Below are 22,417 nucleotides of genomic sequence, written 5' to 3' on the forward strand. Positions count from 1 at the left end.
CTGAATTCTAAAGTTTGACATTCTGTAAGGAAGAAATGCTGAGAAGTGATGTTTATGGTTTGTTTTCCAATTGCATATGACCTTGATTATTCTGTTATTACATCAGTATATTCATCTTTAATACAAAGTGTTACTGTTTTCCTCAGAAAGGCTAACGTATTTTCTTCGACATTCAGAAAGGCTTCCCTGGTGGCTCAGACGGCAAAGAATCTGTCTGCAATGCAGGAGACCTGGGTTTGATCTCTGGGTTGGGAAGATCCCCTGGAGAAGGAAATGGCAACCCGCTCTAGTATTCTTGCCTGGAGAATCCCCATGGACAGAGGAACCTGGTGGGCTATAGTCCATGGGGCCACAAAGAGTCGGATATGACTGAATGACTAAAGCTTTCTTCTTTTCAGAAGGGCCAAGTTTTTGCTATATTAAATCAGGTAGCATGCCTAAAACTATTTCAAATAAGTGAGATAATTTTAATCTCAGACCCTTTCATTGTTGGTTGGGCTGCCATTTTTCAGTTAGCAATACACTTGGTGGCTGGCATGCTCACAGAATAGCATCTTTTAGATGCACACAGCCTTAATTTATCTTGAGCTCGAGCAGCAATAAAAATGGTGAGCGATATATGGGAAATAGATGGGGAAACAGTGTCAGACTTTATTTTTTGGGGCTCCAAAATCACTGCAGATGGTGATTGCAGCCCTGAAGTTAAAAGACGCTTACTCCTTGGCAGGAAAGTTATGACCAACCTAGATAGCATATTCAAAAGCAGAGGCATTACTTTGCCAACAAAGGTCTGTCTAGTCAGGCTGTGGTTTTTCCAGTGGTCATGTATGGATGTGAGAGTTGGACTATAAAGAAAGCTGAGCACTGACGAATTGATGCTTTTGAACTGTGGTGTTGGAGAAGACTCTTGTCTTCTTGTAATACTCATGTAAGGTATTACATGTACACTGTACACATACCTGTATTGGTTGCCGTATTGTATTATTTTTTATTTAATTTGCAAAAGTTGTTTATAAATTCTAGATGTTAATCTATTGCTTGATTTTGAACTTTGTTATTTTTATCATTATTTGTCAACTGCTTAAAATTTTTTATATACTCAGAGTTACCATTTTTTTTTCTCTTTGTCTTCTGTATTTTGTGCTTTGCATATGGTCTTCCTTTTGCCATGGGTTTTTATTTTCTCGTTTGTATAGATAACCAGGTGTTTTTGTATAGATAACCAGCTATCTTTCAAATAGCTGATTGAACTGTACTCCTACATTTCTCAGAGATCACACAAGTTTTCCATTAAAACTGAGAAAGTTTGTTACTCTAAAGATGCTGTGGCTATGACTTTTGACAATCATTTCAGCATGATGTTTTTCCCAACATTGTCATAATGAGGTAATCGTTGAATTTTCGTTAGTTATGTTTGACCTAAAGCACAAACTTGAATAATTTGTGCAAATCATTAGACAAGTGCTGTAGCTACACACCAAACTGCTCTTTGGGTTGTTAACCGAGGGGCATATGTATCTGCATTCCCCGCCGCCTCAGTTTAACACTACTTTGAATGTCATGCAATTTACAGACAAAAAATGATTTAAATTCTCACGTTTAAAAAATATTTTAGGTGGGGAAATGAAAGATTTGTTCATGTAAACATGTTTTTTTCCTTCAGTTTTGTCGAGGCAACATGCTTCACAAGTCCTGATTAGGAGACGCCGTGCAAATACATTGCTTGAAGAAACGAAAAAGGGCAATCTTGAAAGAGAATGCATTGAAGAACTGTGCAATAAAGAAGAAGCCAGGGAAATCTTTGAAAATAACCCGGAAACGGTAAGAACTCATGAAAAGTGGTCAGTTAGTATACCTAGACATATAGTTACAGACGGAACATTTCTAGCTTTAGTCTCTGTTCCCTCGTGTTCCTTTTTAAAATTAATGATTGTGTATATCACCTTCTGTGGGCTCAATCCACCCACCAGTGCAGGAGACACAGGAGATGCGGGTTTGATCCCTGGGTCGGGAAGATCCCCTGGAGAAGAAAATGGCAACCACTTCAGTAATCTTGCTTGGAAAATCACATGGACAGAGGAGCCTGGTGGGCTGCAGTTCATGGGCTCCCAAAGAGTTGAACACAGCTTAGTAACTGAACAATGACAACAGCATCACCTTCTGCATTTTCCCACTGAAGCGTTTCAGGAGGAAGTGCCTTCAAGGGTGGGCGTGTTAGGGAAATACTATTTGCTGAAAGCGATGTGCTCTGACCAAACTATAATTCAGTTATACCTAATTATCACAAATAGTATGAATTTCATGGTTTGTAACTACTTTCTCTCAACCAGTATTTTGTACTGTTGGGTGAGGGGAAGGCATCTCTAGTGTGTGCGTGTGTGTGTGTGTGTGTGTGTGTGTGTGTATGACTATATCGTTATCACTATGCTTCATTAATTCTCTCCATTGGCTTTTTTAACTAAGCTTTAGAAAACAGGACCTCTAATTCAGAGCTTGGTACATAATAGGTATTCAGTGAATGCTTACTGAAGAATTCATTTCAATACTGTGTTTCCTAAGAACACTTCTAATTTATTCCATAAACTCTTGGGAAGTTTCCTGAGCCCACTTTAAATCATTGATAATCCCAGGGATAGAATTTATATCTTTAGTGCATACATTTTTCCAAGTTAGTCTAGAAAACTATAAAGATCCCTAAATGTCTTACAGAAATAAGAGACCCTTAGAGCTGATCTTTAGTCCCCCATTTCTCCTAGAGAAGCCTTTCTCTAACTTGTTCTGTGGGTAGCAAGAATATAAATAGTGCCTCTAAGAATCAGGATGAGGGTGACCTTGAGAATTGAAATTTGATGACCTTTGGGGTTACCCTAGTTTTTTTCCTGGATGAACTGTATACCCAAAAGGAAATGAGGGAGGCTTATGTATCTTCAAAATACCTCCTTTACTTCTGACTTAGCTCCTGGGACCATGAGACTAGATAAGCAGTAACAAGCAGGAACCATTTGTCTATAGTGAGAGAACCTGTCCAAGACAGTGATAACTTGTGTTTACTGGGATTACCCTTAGTCCTCTTACCTCCACATACTCTAATAGGTTCAAAGGGAGTTTTTCCCAAGTTACCCATTTTTAACACTCTCCAAGATTAAAACCAAATGTTTCTCTTAGTTTTGCTGTCTTTTGTGGAAAAACAGTTGACAAGGCAAAAATATTTTATTTCACACAAGGTAACAGTGTACTCTTATTGTGTAAGAAGCAAATACACACACTACACACATATACATAAATGTTTCTTTTTATTATGGAAATTGAAACTATATCCCAAAGTAGGGACTCCTTCCCTTTTCAGTGATTATCAGCCATCTGCTATTCTTGTTCTGCCTATTCTGTACCCCATTCACTCTAATTTTTGTTTTATTTTGCCGGAATATTTTAAGACAAGCCTGCATGCCCAAGATTTCATTTTATTATATCACCCATCAGTACTTGAGCATGTATTTCTAACACTAAATATGTTCTAATAGTTTAGCCTCTGAGTAGCAAATGGGGAATGAGACAGAAGACGTATGGAGGGGAGGGGAAGAGTGGAGAAAAGAAACTCATTTATGTGCTTCCTCTCCTCCACTCATTCTGATAATGGTGTTACGGATAGAAGAAAAAGAGATGATGGTGAGAGTGAGGAAGAGGTGGGAGATGAAAGAAAAAGCATTTGTTATTGTTTCTCACTTTCTTTCCTTTCCCAAACACTCCTTGTCTACATCCCTCACACCCTAGTCCACACTCCCAGTCACCACCTTATTGCTTATCTCCCCATTGTCCCTAATATAGTCCTTTCCCCATTACATTATCTCGTGTTGAACCCATTCATCATTACCTATGTCCTGGCTTTTGTTCTGTAGAACAGGGGTTCCCCAGCCTCTGGGATCTAATGCCTGATGATCTGAGGTAGAACTGAAGTAATAATAATGGAAATAAAATGCACAATAAACGTAATACATTTGAATCATCCTGAAACTATCCCCATTCCCTTGGTCTGGAAGAAAAATTGTCTTCCATGAAACCAGTCCCTGGTGCCAAAAAGATTGGGGACCGCTGCTATAGAGGACAATATCAATGTCTGAATTGCCTAGTGGTTGGATCTCATTCTTAGAAATTAGTAGATAAGTGTTGTGTAGGTTTATATGTGAGAGGAGGAAGGAATAAGGACTTTAATTGTATCCTGGATGAAAATTATGCTCTGTACTTAAGGTTGTTTTTGTGTAGAAATATTGGTTTCTCATGAGGAGTTCTTATGCTATTAGTGCTGCACATTAGATATTTTATGGCTTAAGAAGGCTTTTGTGAACCAGCCTGGGGACCTTTCCATCAGAAAATCATTGTTAACATTTTTCTCCTTTTGGTAAAGTGTATTCCTTAGTCCAAATTACTGATTTACAGAAAAATTTCTTGGTGCATCACCAGTTTATAAGTAAGGTATTACATGTACATAAGATGCTAAAAGATAAATGTCCACTTCAATTCAAATTATGTTATTCAACAATTAATCTAGTGTGTGTGTAATCAACATGATGTCAAATATATCAAATGGGTATCTAATCATCATGGAAAAATTAAAGGATTTACTAAAAGGAGGCATATGTAGTCACATTTAACATTTTCAATGGAACCTGTTTTCAGTTTAGAAGTCTTTGAAGCATGATTTAATTGATCAGTATTGCTTTAAGCCTAAAAGCATTTTATTGGCTTAATGCTATTAGCCATATACTTCTGGTGTACCTTTTACTATAGAAAAAATGTTATATTGTAATGTGAAAATGACAGTTATATGTAATTTATTGCATCTTCAATATAAAAACATGTTTTAAAGTTAAATGTTAACTTTATAGTGAAATTTACCTTTGTTAAGATATATTTTTTCTTTTCTTTTTTTCTAGGAATATTTTTATCCAAAATATTTAGGTAAGTTTAAAGGATCTCAATCATATAATCTTAGAAATGATAGAAACGTAAATATGATGAAGTCCAATCCTCTGTTTATATGTATTCCACCCCATACAATTTCATTAGCCTTGGGAGTAAGATCTCATTCTGTATGCAGATTTGCTATCCTTGCTGTCCTTTTGTTTAAAGACATGTACCCAACTTTCACTTTTCTTTGCCTATCTTATTTGGCAGTGTAATAGAAAAGCCGAAGTCCTAAGAAAAATAATAATAATATGATGTGGGCTCTAGTCTCAGACCTAAAAGTTTCTGCTGTGTCAGATTAGGCAACTTATTTAAGTTTTTAATTTCTGTATTATATTATGTTATAACTTTATTTTCTAACTTCAGAGCTATTGGGAATACCAAATAAACACATGAATTAGATAGATTTTTTTAAATTATGTTGAACTTTCTTCAAACGTAAAGTATAATTCAACTGATTTATATAGTTGAAAGAAAAAGTATGACCTTTCTTACTATGACTTATTTTTGATTCACATTTTATATTTTGGTCTTTATTTAGTTATGTGTGATGAATTCCACTGTTGAGAACAGAAATGCTCTACCTTAATTAAAACCTTTTTGTCATTTGATGTGTATATTTTGTAGGCCAGTGTTCCTAATTGGGAAAAAGAAATGTATATAATCCTGTCTCTGGTAAATCTAATAGTAATTTCACTAATTACCACAGCTCATGCTGGGAGCTCCTTACAGTGAGATAATGTCACCCAAGAAATTAGATCACTATTACATATATTTTGGACAGTGTTTGGATTTAGGGTTGTGAGAGTTCAGGAAACATGTTAGTCTATCCACATCCTCCATGCAGTGCACTGAAAACATGGAATTTGGGCAGAAATACTCAGCCCTGAGTATTTATAAAGGTAAGTTTTAAAATTGTGTTCTTTTCCTTAGAAAATAGAGTAAACAACTGCCATCTGTGTAGGCCTGTAAAATATCACCGGATAAAATGGATGATTAAATTTATGAGAGAAAAACTCCTCGGGAAGAATGCTGCATTCTGAGCCAAGATGTAAACATTAGAAATAGCTTTTAGTTTTTAGTTCTTGCCCAACTGGTGGATTAGTTTAGACTGCTGACTTCTCTTAAAATCATCTCAAAAGAAGCAATAGCTATTCCAGGCACTAATAATAACAAAATATAATGAAAAAAAAGTCAAGAAATGTGAGCATTCCATGGATAGACTGAAGGCGCCTGACCCACTGTGTGTGTGGGGACCTGGGGTGTTGACTTCTGAGGCAGCGGTAAGAAGACACACTGGGTATTTTTAAAAGAACCTGAGCATTCAAATCGAGCAAATTTTTGAAAGTACTATAGAGAAAACCCTGAACAACAAGTAACAAAAACAGGGATAGAAGTAAATGGAAAACAAAGACAGGATTAACAGTAGAAAATCTCACTTTGAAAATGCAAAGTAAGGAACGTAAGTTAGATGAACCTCTGGCAAGAATAAACAAGGAAAAAGAAAAAAAGGGAAAGAAGGAATACCAAAACACAAAATGTAGGTTAAAGGGGGGAACTACTATAAACCCAACATAGATTGGATTTATAATCATAAAATAAAAATTATAAAATAAAATATAATCATAAAATGTTACAAAAGATAATCATATGACAATATGGGTATAGGAGCTGTCATAGTCTAGAACCAAGATTTCTTTCTAGTGTGTTCTGTCCTGACCACTGGAACCTCTCCTGAAAGTGCCTCTCTCTCAGGCTTTCCTCCATGATGGCCCAAGTTTCTGTTCCTAATTCCAATTCTTGAGAGAGCGTCTGCTTCAGGCTACAAAAGCTACGAAGATCTCTCTCCAGTTCTCACCTTTCTACTCATTCATTCTCTCCCACTTCTTGCATTCCTTTTGGACAACAAGAAAGAGAAATGGGAAAGTATGGGATAGGATTACACTGCTTTGAGTAACCATGCAGCTTACTCTTAACACTGTACTTCTAAAAAAATTAGAAAAAAAATTCCAAAAAAATGTTATCAGTGTATTAGTATGGACTCGTATATAAGGTGGTTTATGGGTTAAATGTACTTTGTAGTCTGGCCTGGGGTCCTAATCACCATATGAAGCATTTCACCTGAACCTCTAGCTTAAGGGTTTTGAATTTTGGCTGTCAGATTTGTCCAGAACTGCAAAACAAGGCTTTCTTAAAAGTGAGAATCCTAATGAAATGTTCACACTAGAATAAGATAATTCTGGGAGTGGGAGATTCAAGAGGAGGAACAAATGAATTCAGGGAAAGAATACTCAAGACCTAAGATTGCCTAGGTCTCATTGGGTCTCCAGGAAGACTACAGTGTAAGTATAAACTAATGTTTTTGTGGGAAAATATTATAACCTACCTTGGTAGGCTAAATAGTGACCACCCCCCTCCAAAGATGTTCATGTCCTATCCTTAGAACCTCTGAATGTTACCTTAATTGTTGTCTTTGAAGATTTAAGTTAAGGATTTTGAGATGAGAACATTATTCAGTGTAGTTATAAATGTTCTTATATAAGGGAGGCAGGAGATCAGAGTTTGTAGTAAGATATATGACAATAAAGCAAGACTTGAGAATGATATGAGATTGGAGCCATGAGCCAAGGAATGCTGGTAGCTTGTGGAAGCTGAAGAAACAGAGGAAGTAGATTCTCCGTTAGAGTCTTTCGAAGGAATGCAGCCCTACTAACACCTTAATTTTAGACTTCTGATCCCTGTAACTGTAAGAGAATAAATTTGGGTTATTTTGAGCTGGTGAGATTGTGATGATTTGTCACAAAAGCAGTAGGGAAGGAATATACACACAGACTTCAAATGAGCCTTTGCACCCATCTGTAATAAACTGTGTTCTCCAAAGATGACTGCAAAAATATTTCCCATCTCACATATTCTTCTGCAATGTCATCTTGCCACTTTCCCGTCACTATGTGGAATCTATCCTTTTCCCCCTCCCCCAAATCTGGGTGGACCCTGAGACTGCTTTGATCAATAGACTATGATGGAAGTGACACAGTGCCTCTTAATTGGCCTGGCAGTTTCTTTCTTCTTCCTCTTGGAAGCTAAGTACCACGAAAGCAGTGCCACTTTAGGACTCTGTACTCAGGGAAACACAACCATGTGGAGAAGCCCTGAAGCATGGCATATACCATGTGGAGACAGAGATGCCAAGAAGCCTGCACTGTTAAACATGTGAGTGAAAAGTCATCCAGAAAGTGGATCTTCCAGCCCCAGCCACCCTGACTGGTCCTGTGTGCAGCAGAGACAAACAGTTTAAATAAACCCTTTCTAAATATTTGATACATAGATCATAGGTAAGATAAAGTGATTATTTTATAAGCCACTAATTTGGGGTGTCTTACTCAGAAAAAGATAACCAAAACACCACCTTTTTAGTGGGTTCAGATCAGATCAGATCAGATCAGTTGCTCAGTCGTGTCTGACTCTGTGACCCCATGAATCGCAGCACGCCAAGCCTCCCTGTCCATCACCAACTCCCAGAGTTCACTGAGACTCACATCCATCGAGTCGGTGATACCATTCAGCCATCTCATCCTCTGTCGTCCCCTTCTCCTCCTGCCCCCAATCCCTCCCAGCATCAGAGTCTTTTCCAATGAGTCAACTCTTCGCATGAGGTGGCCAAAGTACTGGAGTTTCAGCTTTAGCATCATTCCTTCCAAAGAAATCCCAGGGCTGATCTCCTTCAGAATGGACTGGTTGGATCTCCTTGCAGTCCAAGGGACTCTCAAGAGTCTTCTCCAACACCACAGTTCAAAAGCATCAATTCTTCAGTGCTCAGCCTTCTTCACAGTCCAACTCTCACATCCATACATGACCACAGGAAAAACCATAGCCTTGACTAGACGAACCTTTCTTGGCAAAGTAATGTCTCTGCTTTTGAATATGCTATCTAGGTTGGTCATAACTTTCCTTCCAAGGAGTAAGCGTCTTTTAATTTCATGGCTGCAGTCACCATCTGTAGTGATTTTGGAGCCCAGAAAAATAAAGTCTGCCACTGTTTCCACTGTTTCCCCATCTATTTCCCATGAAGTGATGGGACCGGATGCCATGATCTTTGTTTTCTGAATGTTGAGCTTTAAGCCAACTTTTTCACTCTCCACTTTCACTTTCATCAAGAGGCTTTTTAGTTCCTCTTCACTTTCTGCCAATAAGGGTGGTGTCATCTGCATATCTGAGGTTATTGATATGTCTCCCGGCAATCTTGATTCCAGCTTGTGTTTCTTCCAGTCCAGCGTTTCTCATGATGTACTCTGCATAGAAGTTAAATAAGCAGGGTGACAATATACAGCCTTGACATACTCCTTTTCCTATTTGGAACCAGTCTGTTGTTCCATGTCCAGTTCTAACTGTTGCTTCCTGACCTGCATACAGGTTTCTCAAAGGCAGATCAGGTGGTCTGGTATTCCCATCTCTTTCAGAATTTTCCACAGTTTATTGTGATCCACACAGTGACTGTCTATACCTGTCCCTGGAAATTCTATGGACAGGAGGCTGGTGGGCTACAGTCCATGTGGTTGCAAAGAGTTAGACGAAACTTAGCAACTGAGCACTTAGAACTGTCTGTACAATGAACTGATATATACAATGTTGTCTTCAGTGGCTGTTATAACACCTTATGTTGTTGGTCTTAAATGACCTCTGGTTAAAGTCCATACATATTTTATTTCTGTTTTTCATCTTGTTTCTGCCAGATTGCTGAATCTAATTTCACAAAGTTGTGTTGAGAAATAAAATGAATAAAGTAAACCTGCTTTGTAATATTGAGGCATTATACAAACATTATTTTATTAATCTGTATGCAATATTGGAAGAATTGGAAGTTGCCTACAACAACCAGAAACACTAACTCGTTATATTCACTTAATAATAGACAATTTCTAAATTAGGCTCTGATCTACAGATTTGAGGGTAACTAGGTCTCTGCTACAGAATTAAGAACATAGATTTATGTGGCAATAAATTTCTTTGCTAATCCAAGATATTTTCCCCTTCTGTCTTTAAGGCTCTTAAGAGAAGCTTCTATAAATATGTTTTTTATGATTGTGCATATATTGCAATCTTGCTTGTAGATTTTTGATTTTTCAAAAAGGTGGATGGAGACATTTAGGGTTGACATTTTGATTGCTGAATCAAACAATCAAACACAGAAGCATAAATACCCTACTGCTCTGGATAATTTCTGCCATGATTTCAGATCAAGTTTAGTGTATCAGCTCTAAGATGACACTTGTTTGTGTTTTACAGGTTGTCTTGGCTCTTTCAGAGCTGGATTATTCACTGCTGCTCGTCTGTCAACTAATGCTTACCCTGACCTGAGGAGCTGTGTCAATGGTAAACACCTCTACCATCAGTTTAAAAAACAAAACGACAAAAGCCTGCAAGTAAAGTACACCCATATAAATATAACTACTGTTTAAAAATAAACAAATGAGCCCTTGAAGGGCTGGCTGTAGGCCAAGTAAGGAGGTTTTCTCAAAATACATTTGAGGAATAGTGTTTTTTGGGGGTAGGGGATATGCCACAGGGCTCTAGCACTGGATCAAATTGGCCAAATAATTATTTCTTTCAGTGTTTATTATTTATTTAGTTTAAACTTTTAAGTATCATATAACATTTGTATGTATCAGAAATGTACAAGATGAGTTCTTTTCTTCTTTTTGGCCATGTTGCACAGCTTGTGGGATCTGAGTTCCCCAACCAGGGATTGAACCCAGGCCACAGCAAGGAAGATCCCTAACCACTGCACTGTCAGGAAACTCCCTGAAGGAATGTGTTTTAGATGTAAAGGCTGCTTAAAATGAACTTTCTAGCTAACTTTTAAATTGAAGTTGTCCTTATTTGCCAAACTTTACATCATTGGCTCCAGAATTTTATTCCCAAGAGCTTTTTGACTGTTGTTACATAATCATGTGCTTATGAGCAAATGTTACAGTTGACTAATAGATCACAGGGGAGCCACATTTATTTTTCTGACTTTTGGTATAAATGTGGAAATGTGGAATTATTGGTATATTATTGGTATACCATTGGTATACCACATTTGGTATAAATGTGGATATAAATGTGTAAAATATTGTGATATCAAATTAGCCTTTTCCCTCTGAAGTTCACATAAGGCCTAGTGATAAATCTGGTAGATTATTTGTCTCTAGTTTATCAATTTCCTGACATGCAGAGACAAAGGTGAAATTGAAACATGTAAATTGGAATGTTTGTCCAGCGAATATTTTACATGCAGCATTGGTACTATTGAGATATTCACTTATCTGCACTTTCTATAATTCAAAATTAGCTGTAACTTCACAAGTAAAACAGTTTGCTTGAACATGTATATTTAATTCATACTTTATTTTTTTAATTTACCCAAGGGCAGAAAAATAATTTTATAATTTCTTGATTAAGCTGTTTTCTATTCTTTTAACTAGTATCTGGACTTCCTAGATATCCCAGTGGTACAGAATCCGCCTGCCTATGCAGGAGATGCAAGAGATGCGGGTTTGATCCTTGGGTTGGGAAGATCCCCTGGAGTTGGAAATGGCAATGCACTCCAGTATTCTTGCCTGGAGAATTCCCATGGACAGAGAAGCCTGGTAGGCTATAATCCATGGGGTCACAAAGAATCAGACTCGACTGAGCAACTGAGCACACACACATAACTGCTGCTGCTGCTGCTGCTGCTAAGTCGCTTCAGTCGTGTTCGACTCTGTGCGACCCCATAGACGGCAGCCCACCAGGCTCCCCCATCCCTGGGATTCTCCAGGCAAGAACACTGGAGTGGGTACACACGTAACCAATACCTAATAAATTGCTAATTTTCAGAAAACTTGCTTTTATGAGGACATTTTTTGAAAAGTTCAGTGATTAGATTTTAGTTAAATTTTAAAAAAGTGTTTTTTTGCAGTTAACAGTTTGCTTTGCTAACTTAAGGAAAATGTCAAGGAAAGATGAAAGGAATTTTCAGAGTTGGCTAGGAAGGCTGGAAAAACAGGTGCGGGAATATGCAGGAGCCAGGAACCATTGCAGTGTCTAGTGAGGCGAGAGAGACTATAAATAAATCAAGAAATAAATGGGTGTATCATTTAAGATAGTGATAAAGTGCTGTGACATTTTATGAAAGAAATATCCTTGCCTTAAAAATCACAATATTCTGCTGCCTGTTGCCCAATGTCTGAAAACCATTTGTTTTATTTAACTAGAGTTCTGTTTATTTAAAGCAGGAGAATAAATCTGGTCCCTGTTATTCCGTGCTTTGCTTAGTCGCTCAGTTGTGTCTGACTCTTTGAGACCCCATGGTCTGTAGCCCACCAGGCTCCTCTTTCCATGGGGATTCTCCAGACAAGAATACTGGCGTGGGTTACCATTCCCTACTCCAGGGGATCTTCCCAAGCCAAGGATCAAACCCAGGTCTCCTGCATTGCGGGTGGATTCTTTACAGTCTGAGCCATCAGGGAAGGCACTCTGTTATTCTATGTTATCCCAAATTGGAAGTCTCACATTTTTCTATTGGTACTGAATAACTTCATTGTTCTGCCTACCTCATGAAATTGTTTTAAGGCTCAAATAAGGTAATATATAAAAAGAATATTAAATTGCAATTATTGACTTTTGTGTATATTTGCAAACATAAAAGTAGTTGTGGGGCTTCCCTGGTGGTTCGGTGGTAAAGAATCCACCTGCCAATGCTAGAGATAAAGGTTCGATCCCTGATCCAGAAGGATCCCACATGCAAGAAGCAGCTAAGCCTGTGCACCAGAACTGTTGAGTTAGTGCTCTAGAGCCTGGGAACTGCAACTACTGAAGCCCACAGTAGAGTCTGTGCCCTGCAACTAGAGAAGCCACTGCAATGAGAAGCCCGGGCGACACTCGAGAGTAGCCGCTGCTCCCGGCAACTAGAAAAAGGTCCGAGCTCAGCAACGAAGATCCAGCAGAGCCAAAAATAAATAAATAAATAAATAAAATTATTTAAAAAAAGAGTGGATTTAAACAAAAAGTAGCTTTCTTTTGCAGAAATAATTTAAAAAGTTTAATAGATCCACTTTTCTTCTTGAAAAAGTATTTGAAGGACTCAGTAGTATTTTTTCCCATATACCATAGACTTTGTTCATGAGGTTTCTATTAAAGGACATAATTTCTATTGTACTGTGGTGTGTTATAAAAATTAAATAGATATGTATTTCCTTTAGCCATTTCGGACCAGTGTAATCCTCTGCCATGCAATGAAGATGGATTTATGACCTGCAAAGATGGCCAAGCGACATTCACTTGCATTTGTAAATCAGGTTGGCAAGGAGAAAAGTGTGAATCTGGTACGTATAACATACCCAGCTGGTATGGGTATGTATAACATACCCAACCTGAATTGACTTCCTGAAAAGTTCTCAGAAGGCTTTATTACTTTGAAAGTACTCTGTTTTCTCCTTTTAGATATAAATGAATGCAAAGATCCTGTAAATATAAATGGAGGTTGCAGCCAGATTTGTGAAAACACACCTGGAAGTTACCACTGTTCCTGTAAAAATGGTTTTGTTATGCTTTCAAATAAAAAGGACTGCAAAGGTAAGAGTAAAAAAAGGCATTTACTGTGTAAGAGCAAAAATTCAGTTAGAGGAATTTCCCCAGGAAATTCACGGAAAACTCGAGTTTTAAGTGTTTATAATAAGTATGCGTTATTATCCACCTTGAAGCCTGTGATTCTGTGGGACTGCCTTTAGTTTATTGTTGATTGGGTATTTTTTTATTTCAGAGTATTTTGTTATTTTCTTATTGTGTATGTATGTGTGTATTGATACATGCACATGCACTTGTTCTAATGAAGAATTTCATTGTACGGTGATAAAGTGAAGTTTTAATTCAAGTCTTCGCATACTACGGTATTTGCAAAATCATTGTTGATCCTACTTCTTCCAGACTCTATAGTATTGTTATTATATTCTTTATTTCAATAAGATCTACAGTTTACAAATAAATCACCACAATCCTTAGTAACTTCTTTCATTATATTTTATATTTCCTTGTCAGAAATAGCTTTCTAATTTCCAATATAAACCCTCCATCCTGCACCTCATTTCCAGTTGTGTTTTTGAAAAAGATGAAATTCTGGTTTTTCTTTTTCTTTATACATTTAAGATCACATCACTGGTCATAACTTTTTTTTTTTAATTTAAAACTTAAATAATTCCTGTCAATTTAGCTTTTTAAGTCATTTTGCTAGTGTGTTTCTTTTTAAATTTATTTATAGGGCAACAGTGGAGAAACAGACATAGAGAATAGACTTATGGACACGGGGAGAGGGGAGGAGAGGGTAAGATGCATGGAAAGAATTACATGGAAACTTACATTACGATATGTAAAATAGATAGCCAATGGAAATTTGCTGTTTGGCTCAAGAAACTCAAACAAGGGCTCTGTATCAACCTAGAGGGGTGGGATGGGGAGGGAGACGGGAGGGAGTTTCAAAAGGGAGGGGATATATGTATACCTATGTCTGATTCATGTTGAGGTTTGACAAAAAACAGCAAAATTCTATAAAGTAATTATCCTTCCATAAAAAATAGATAAATTAAAAAAAAAAAAAAGAAATATTTTTCCCCCAAATTTTGCCTTTCTTTTTTCTACATGATATCTTTTCCATTAGATTGCTTAACTGTCTTTTACTAAATCTTCAGATATAAGTGCTAGGTATGTGGGTAACTAAACATGACATTTTCCAGCCTGGAGTTGCTTTTAGAAATTGGGAGCAAGCTTTTCTTTCTTCTTTCTTCCTTCCCTTTTTTTCTTCTTTCCTTTCTTTTCTTTCTTCTTCCCTGTCTTCCTCCCTACCCCTTCCCCATCGTCTCCTCTTTTTGTGATGAGGTAAAAAAATTTAGTAAATTAAAATGTAAAGTTGTCTTGTTCAACTCTATTCATAGTCTGCTTTCATAAATCCTTAAATTGAATTTATATCCAATGAGTGATGTGTCCTTCACTGCACTGTAGTGTTTGGCATAGTTCACTGTTGTTCCAGTCGCTCAGTCATGTCTGACATTTTGCGACCCCAGGGACTGCAGCACACTTGCAGTCCTAGACAGGCTTCCCTGTCTATTATCTCCCAGAGCTTGCTCAAATTCATGTCCATTGAGTCGATGATGCCATCCAACCACCTTATCCTCTGTCACCCTCTTCTCCTCCTGCCCTCAGTCTTTCCCAGCATCAGGGTCTTTTCCAATGAACTGGATTTTCACAGCAGGTAGCCAAAGTATTGGAGCTTCAGCTTCACCATCAGTTCTTCCAGCGAGTATTCAGGATTGATTTCCTTTAGGATTTACTGGTGTGATCACCTTGCAGTCTAAGGGACTCTCAAGAGTCTTCTCCAACACCAGAGTTCAAAAACATCAATTCTTCAATGCTCAGCCTTCATGGTCCAACTCTCACATCCATTCATGACTACTGGGAAAACCATAACTTTGACTAGACAACCTTTGTCAGCAAAGTGATGTCTCTGCTTTTTAATACACTGTCTAGGTTTGTCATAGCTTTCCTTCCAAGGAGCAAGTGTCTTTTTAAACTTCATGGCTACAGTCACCATCCGAAGTGATTTTGGAGTGCAAGAAAATAAAGTCTGTCACTGTTTCCATCGTTTCCCCATCTGTTGGTCATGAGTGTTGGGAATACATGCCATAATCTTTATTTTTTGAATGTTGAGTTTTAAGCCGGTTTTTTCACTCTCCTCTTTCATCAAGTAGTAGTAGTAGTTTAGTCACTAAGTCGTGTCCAACTCTTTGGACCCCACAGACTCTAGCCTGCCAGGCTCCTCTGTCCATGGGATTCTCTAGGCAGGAATCCTGGAGTGGGTTGCCATTTCCTTCTCCAGGGGATCTTCCCAACCCAGGAATCAGACCCAGGTCTCCTGCATTGCAGGCAGATTCTTTACTGACAAAGCTATGAGGGAAGCCCAGTGAAAATCACTCAGGCGTGTCTGACTCTTTGCGACCCCATGGACTGACTATACAGTACATGGAATTCTCCAGGCCAGAATACTGGAGTGGGTAGCCTTTCCCTTCTCCAGGGGATCTTCCCAACCCAGCGATTGAATCCAGGTCTCTTGCGTCGCAGGCAGATTCTTTACCACCAGAGCCACAAGGGAAGCCCCACCTTCATCAGGAGGCTCTTTAATTCCTCTTGGCTTTCTGCCATTAGGGTGGTGTCATTTGCATATCTGAGGTTGATATTTCTCCCTGTAATCTTGATCCAGCTTGAGCTTCATCCAGCCCAGCATTTCCTATGATGTACTCTGCATATAAATTAAGTAAGCAGGGTGACAATGTACAGCCTTAATGTACTCCTTTCCCAATTTGGAACCAGTCTGTTGTTCTATGTCTGATTCTGATTGTTGCTTCTTGACCTGCATACAGGTTTCTCAAGAGGTAACTAAGATGATCTGGTATTCCCATCTCTTTAAGAATTTTCCACAGTTGTGATCCACACAGTCAAAGGCTTTAGCATAGTCAATGAAGCAGAAGTAGATGTTTTTCTGGAATTCCTTTGCTTTTTCTATGATTCAGTGGGTGTTGGCAACTTGATCTCTGGTTCCTCCAAATGGTGGTTTAGTCACTGAGTTGTGTCTGACTCTCTGTGACCCCGTGGATGTCAGGGAATGTTTAACAGGATTCCTACGTGCTGTTTCTCATAAATCTTCTGTTTCTTATTAGTTTCTGTTATCAGAAGCCAGTGGAGGGGCACGCTGCTCCCAAGACTGAGGTCATAGGATGAAACAGGCTTGAATCTCCTTCAGTAAACATTCTCCTTAGCACAAAACTGCTTAGTCTCGATCCTCTTTCTTGAGATATGGATTGTCTCCTGACCATGTGACCATTATTAATCCCTTGTTCCCTTGGTAATAGTTGCTGTAGGTTTGGTTTTGAAAGGTTGTTGCTGAATCACGCAAAGATGCCGGGATACTTGCCCCCCAGAGGAGAAGAATTCAATCCGGGGCCAGAGACGAGGCTTGATCGCTCAGAGCTTTGTGTAATAAAGTTTTATTAAAGTATAAAGGAGATAGAGAAAGCTTCTGACATAGGCATCAGAAGGGGGCAGAAAGAGTACCCCCCCCCGCCCCGTTAGTCTTCAGCTGGATGTTATATAGTCACTAGCAGTCTGTTAATGAAAGAAAGGAATGTCTTAAAACTCAGAATGGCACCAGGCCCCTCACCCATAAGATGCATTTTGGGATAATCTTGGCACCAAATGGTTCATCCTGGGCCATAAAATGATTAACTTGAATCTTGTAGAAGGACAGATTACCATACAAATAGTTTCGTTTACATAGATTAGGGCAACAGTATCTGAGTATAACATACTGGTTTGTCAAGTAGGTTCTGAGCCATTAGGCAGGACCCACTTGAAGACAGAGTTTGGGGTAAATGCATAGCGCATTAGCATAGCTTAAGACAAACATTTCCTTAAAAAATGCATTGGTTATCTCAAGGTTTGAGAACTGTTAACTTCAGGTGAAACCAGGTGTCATGGCAACACAGTATTTTAAGAGAAACCTCCTTTTAAATTTGTATAGAGAAGGAAAAAAATCGCTAATTTGTTTCCTCCTGCTGCTTAAGAGAGATAAAAATGTCTGACACTTGCAGGCTATTTCCTCTGTTTGGAGACTCCTGGCCTTCCTGCCTGATACCCTCTCAGTTTTCTGATCTTTATCATTGTCAAAAGAAATTTCTTGTACAACAGCCTATATATACTCACAGAAAGATCATTAAAGCACCTTTGCTCCATCAGAGCTTGGATCCCCCTGTCTTTCTTTCTTTCTCTCTCTCTCTCCCTCCGGCTCTCTCTTTCACTTTCTTATCGTCGACTCCGGACCGCCAGGTCCCGGTCCATTAAAGGACCCCAACACGTGGACTTTAACCCACCAGGCTCTTCTGTCTATAGGATTCTCCAGGCAAGAATTCTGGAGTGAGTTGCCGTTTCCTCCTCCATGGGATCGTCCGACCCAGGGATTGAACCCGGGTCTCCTGCATTGTAGGAAGATTCTTTACCAATTGAGCTACAAGGGAAGCCCTCTGGTTCCTCTGCCTTTTCTAAATCCAGCTTGTACATCTGGAAGTTCTCAGTTCATATACTGTTGGAGCCTAGCTTGAAGGATTTTGAGCATTACCTCACTAGCAAGTACAATGAGTGCAATTGTGTACAGTTTGAACATTCTTTGGCATTTCCCTTTTTTGGGATGAAATGAAAACTGACCTTTTCCAATCCTATGGCCATTGCCAAGTTTCCCAAATTTGCTGGCATATTGCGTGCAGCACTTTCACAGCATCATCTTTTAGGATTTGAAATAGCTCAGCCGGAGTTCCATCACCTCCACTAGGTTTGTTCACAGTAATGCTTCCCAAGGCCCACTTGACTTCACTGTCCCAGATGCCTGGCTCTAGGTGAGTTGATCACCCTATCATGGTTATCCTAGTAATTAAGACCTTTCTTGTACAGTTCTTCTGTGTATTCTTGCCACCTCTTCTTAATATATTTTGCTTTTGTTAGGTCCATACTGTTTCTGTCCTTTATTGTGCCCATCTTTGCATGAAATATTCCCAAGGTATCTCTAATTTTCTTGAAGAGATCTCTTGTCTTTCCCATTCTATTGTTTTCCTCTATTTCTTTAAATTGTTCACTTAAGAAGGCTTTTTTTAAAAACCTCTCCTTGCTATTCTTTGGAGCTCTGCAATCAGATAGGTATATTTTTCCTTTTTTCCTTTTCCTTTCACTTCTCTTCTTTGCTCAGCTACTTGTAAGGCCTCCTGAGACAACCATTTTGCCTTTTTGCCTTTCTTTTTCTTGAGGATGGTTTTGATCACTACGTCCTGTACAGTGTTACAAACCTCAATCCATAGTACTTCAGGCACTCTGTCTATCAAATCTAATCCCTTGAATCTATTTGTCACTTCCACTGTATAATCAAATGGGATTTGATTTAGGCCATACCTGAATGGCCATGGGGTTTTCCCTACTTTTTTCAATTTAAGTCTGAATTTTGCAATAAGGAGTTCATGGTCATTTCCTGGTCTTGTTTTTGCTGACCGTATAGAGCTTCTTCATCTTCAGCTGCAAAGAATATGACCAGTCTGATTTTTGTATTGGCCTTCTGGTTATGTCCACGTGTAGAGTCGTCTCTTGGGTTGTTGGCAAAGGGTGTTTGCTATTACCAGTGAGTTCTCTTGGTAAACCTCTGTTAACTTTTGCCCTGATTCATTTTGTGTTCAAGGCCATACTTGCCTGTTACTCAGGATATCGCTTGACTTCCTACTTTTGCATTCTTGTCCACTATGATGAAAAGGACATTTTTTTTTTTTTTTTTGCTGTTAGTTCTAAAAGGTCTTGTAGGTCTTCATAGAACTGTTCAACTTCATCTACTTTAGTATTAGTGGTTGGAGCATAGACCTGGATTACCGTGATTTGAATGGTTTGCCTTGGAAGTGAACCAAGATCATTCTGTCATTTACTATGATATCAGTTAAAGTGTAGTTAAGTGACTTTAAGGTGAACTGCATAAACTAACAATTTCTTATCAGCAATTATACAGTTTTAGATTGTATATCTTTCTTGTTTGCCTATTTGAAGGTGTTTGAGGGTATATAATTAGAATACCAGTATCATTAGAACACTAGTTACAGAAAATCATCATAATGAAAGGATACCATATGCATTCCATAAGCAAATAATACCCATTTGTACTTGAACATCTAAATACTTGAAAGAATTTGTGCTGCTAAAGAATTTATGATTTATATTTAATTAAGAGCAATTTAATCCTTAGCCATTGAGTTAATACACATTAACCAAAAGTTCTCTTAGAAATGAGTGTCTCTGTTGATCAGTACATATGTTTTTGTATGGTTCATTTACATAGTGTTTTGTTCACAATGCATAAGCAATAAAGTACAAAATTAGTAGAAGAATATATATACAATTGTTACAACAGGGCCTTTATTTAAAATGTGAATTTGGTTGGGATTAAGTTGCCAGTAAATTCCCAAAAATGCAAGAATAAAACTTTTCATCAGACATTAGATGTCAGTGTAGAGTCATAAAATGTATATACTATAACCCACACTCATATAATTTAAAGGAGTTCTTGTAATATGCCTCAAATCAAATAAATTTAGTCATGTTTTTACATCCTGTTGAAAATATGGATTTTATAGCTCTTTTTTAAAAATTAAGTATTTTTTGAAGTAATTATAGATTCACATGCAGTTGTAAGGAGTAATAAAAGACATCCCTGTACCCTTTACCCAATTTCCCCAGACAGGAATACTTGCAAAACTATAGTACCTCATAACATACAGAATATTGACATTGATACAAGCAAGATACAGGAAAATTTACTTGCCACAGTAAATTGATTCATTTATTTTTTGTGCAGGTTATTTATTTTTGTGTGTGTGTGCAGGTTATTTTAAATAGAGAAATGTCTGAAAATTTGGCCAATTTTTGGAAAAATTAAACTATCAGCTTTTTAGAGTAGAAAATCTAGATTTTATTCTGAGCTTGTCTTTCCTCAGAGTACAGATGAGAAAGTTCAGTTCAGTCATTCAGTCCTGTCCGACTCTTTGTGACCCCGTGGACTGTAGCACGCCAGGCCTCCCTGTCAATCACCAGCTCCCAGAGTTTACTCAAACTCATGTCCATTGAGTCGGTGATGCCATCCAACCATCTCATCCACTGTCGTCCCCTTCTCCTCTCACCTTCAATCTTTCCCAGCTTCAGGGTCTTTTCATATGAGTCAGTTTTTCAAATCAGGGTGGCCAAAGTATTGGAGTTTCAGCTTCAGCATCAGTCCTTCCAATGAATATTCAGGACTGATATCCTTTAGGATGGACTGGTTGGATCTCCTTGCTGTCCAAGAGACTCTCAAGTCTTCTCCAACAATGCAGTTCAAAAGCATCAATTCTTCAGTGCTCAGCTTTCTTTACAGATGAGAAAATTTCACTATAATAATTATATCACTATTGAACTATTTCTATCACTTGTTTTTTTCACAGGCACTTATTCAGTAACTAGTTGCAATTTGAAATTTCTGAAATATTAATTTAATGTTAAAATTTATCCTGGATTAGCTGTGGCTTCATAAATAGTTTAAGACCTTACCCAATCCCATTTTAAATTTGAATCACTCGAATAATTTACGCCTTAATAGTAGTATGCAGATTTAGCTATTGTCCATTTCCAAAGGAAAGGTGTAAGAGTGATGAGCTATCTCATTTTTATCCCATTTTTTATATTTGTGATAATACAGAGTAAGTAAGCTTTTTTTTTTTTCTTTTTCAGTGTAGATAAGCTTTTAAGACTGTATTTCAGAAACATGTGTTTAGGAATACATGTTAAGAATATGATGAGTCTCTTCTTCAATTTATTTTCATACTGTAACCTGGTAGATAAGAAAATAACTAAAGCCTTTTTCTTCTTTTACATGATTACAAGGAAATAGCAGACACCAATCAAACTCCCTATGCATTTGTAGAAAGAAACTGTATTAACTGAACTAAAATGTGATGATAGATTTAATATTTTGCTATTTCCAGTCCACTTTGTTGTCTTAGATATATGAAACTAGACCCAGGAAACACAAATCAAGTGTTCTTTGCTAGTGTCTAATGGTATGGGAAAAAATTTTTTTAATATACTTGTTTCATTTGTAGATGTGGATGAATGCGTTTTAAAGCCAAGCATTTGTGGCACAGCTGTGTGCAAGAACATCCCAGGAGACTTTGAATGTGAATGTGCTGAAGGCTACAAATACAATCCCGTATCAAAGTCTTGTGACGGTAAAGTTCTGTTGGTATTATTGGTGGTGGAGGGGGTGAGTTGGCACCCTGATTTGAAATGAGAAGCATTGGTTCTCCTTGATATCAGTAATCAGATGTTCTCAGGTGGTAAAATCCATGCTATAATTTGATCAGTGGGGTAGTGATGGCTTCCTTCCAGATTAAAAGTATGGACCCAAGCATGATCTTCAGTGCTGTGTAATCTGATGGCCCTCTAAAGCTGTATTTGAATTGCACACCTCCCATATATGATAGAAGCAAAAGAAACACATAATATTCAAAAATAAAAAGAAGCTGAAAGGAAACACACACACACACACAGAAAGGAAGACAAGTTTAAAACAAGGTGGTTAGAAATGTTTGGTTTTATGCCAGGCTTTTCAGTAATTTTCTCTGTGTGTTTAAGTGTGTCATTTTATTGTAAAATAGTAAATGATCTAATTCCATTATAATTAAATATATGTAAAAAGAAAATCTCATCATAACCAGATGAGAGCCAAGCTCTAAAACTGTGAGAAGCAGTGATTAGTGATGTCTGTGTCTGGTTTTGGGAGAGCTCCTTGAAGCTTGTGAGTATTTCATTTGACTCCAGTGGTGCTGCCCAGGTA

General features: G+C 37.9%; 1 protein-coding gene across 1 annotated transcript in view; it reads left to right on the forward strand.

Moving 5' to 3' along the window:
• Positions 1-22,417, forward strand: part of PROS1 (protein S) — a 64,325-nt gene that overhangs the window by 14,609 nt on the left and 27,299 nt on the right. The window contains exons 2-7 of the mRNA XM_086321474.1: positions 1,664-1,821; positions 4,932-4,956; positions 10,249-10,335; positions 13,188-13,310; positions 13,429-13,560; positions 21,684-21,809. Coding sequence (XP_086177600.1) covers positions 1,664-1,821; positions 4,932-4,956; positions 10,249-10,335; positions 13,188-13,310; positions 13,429-13,560; positions 21,684-21,809 — 651 coding nt within the window. The remainder of the gene's footprint in view (positions 1-1,663; positions 1,822-4,931; positions 4,957-10,248; positions 10,336-13,187; positions 13,311-13,428; positions 13,561-21,683; positions 21,810-22,417) is intronic.

This window comes from Bos grunniens, chromosome 1 (assembly GCF_055505025.1).
Source record: "Bos grunniens cultivar Pamir isolate PY7600 chromosome 1, Bosgru_T2T1.0, whole genome shotgun sequence".
In the NCBI taxonomy this organism is placed as follows: Eukaryota; Metazoa; Chordata; class Mammalia; order Artiodactyla; family Bovidae; genus Bos; species Bos grunniens.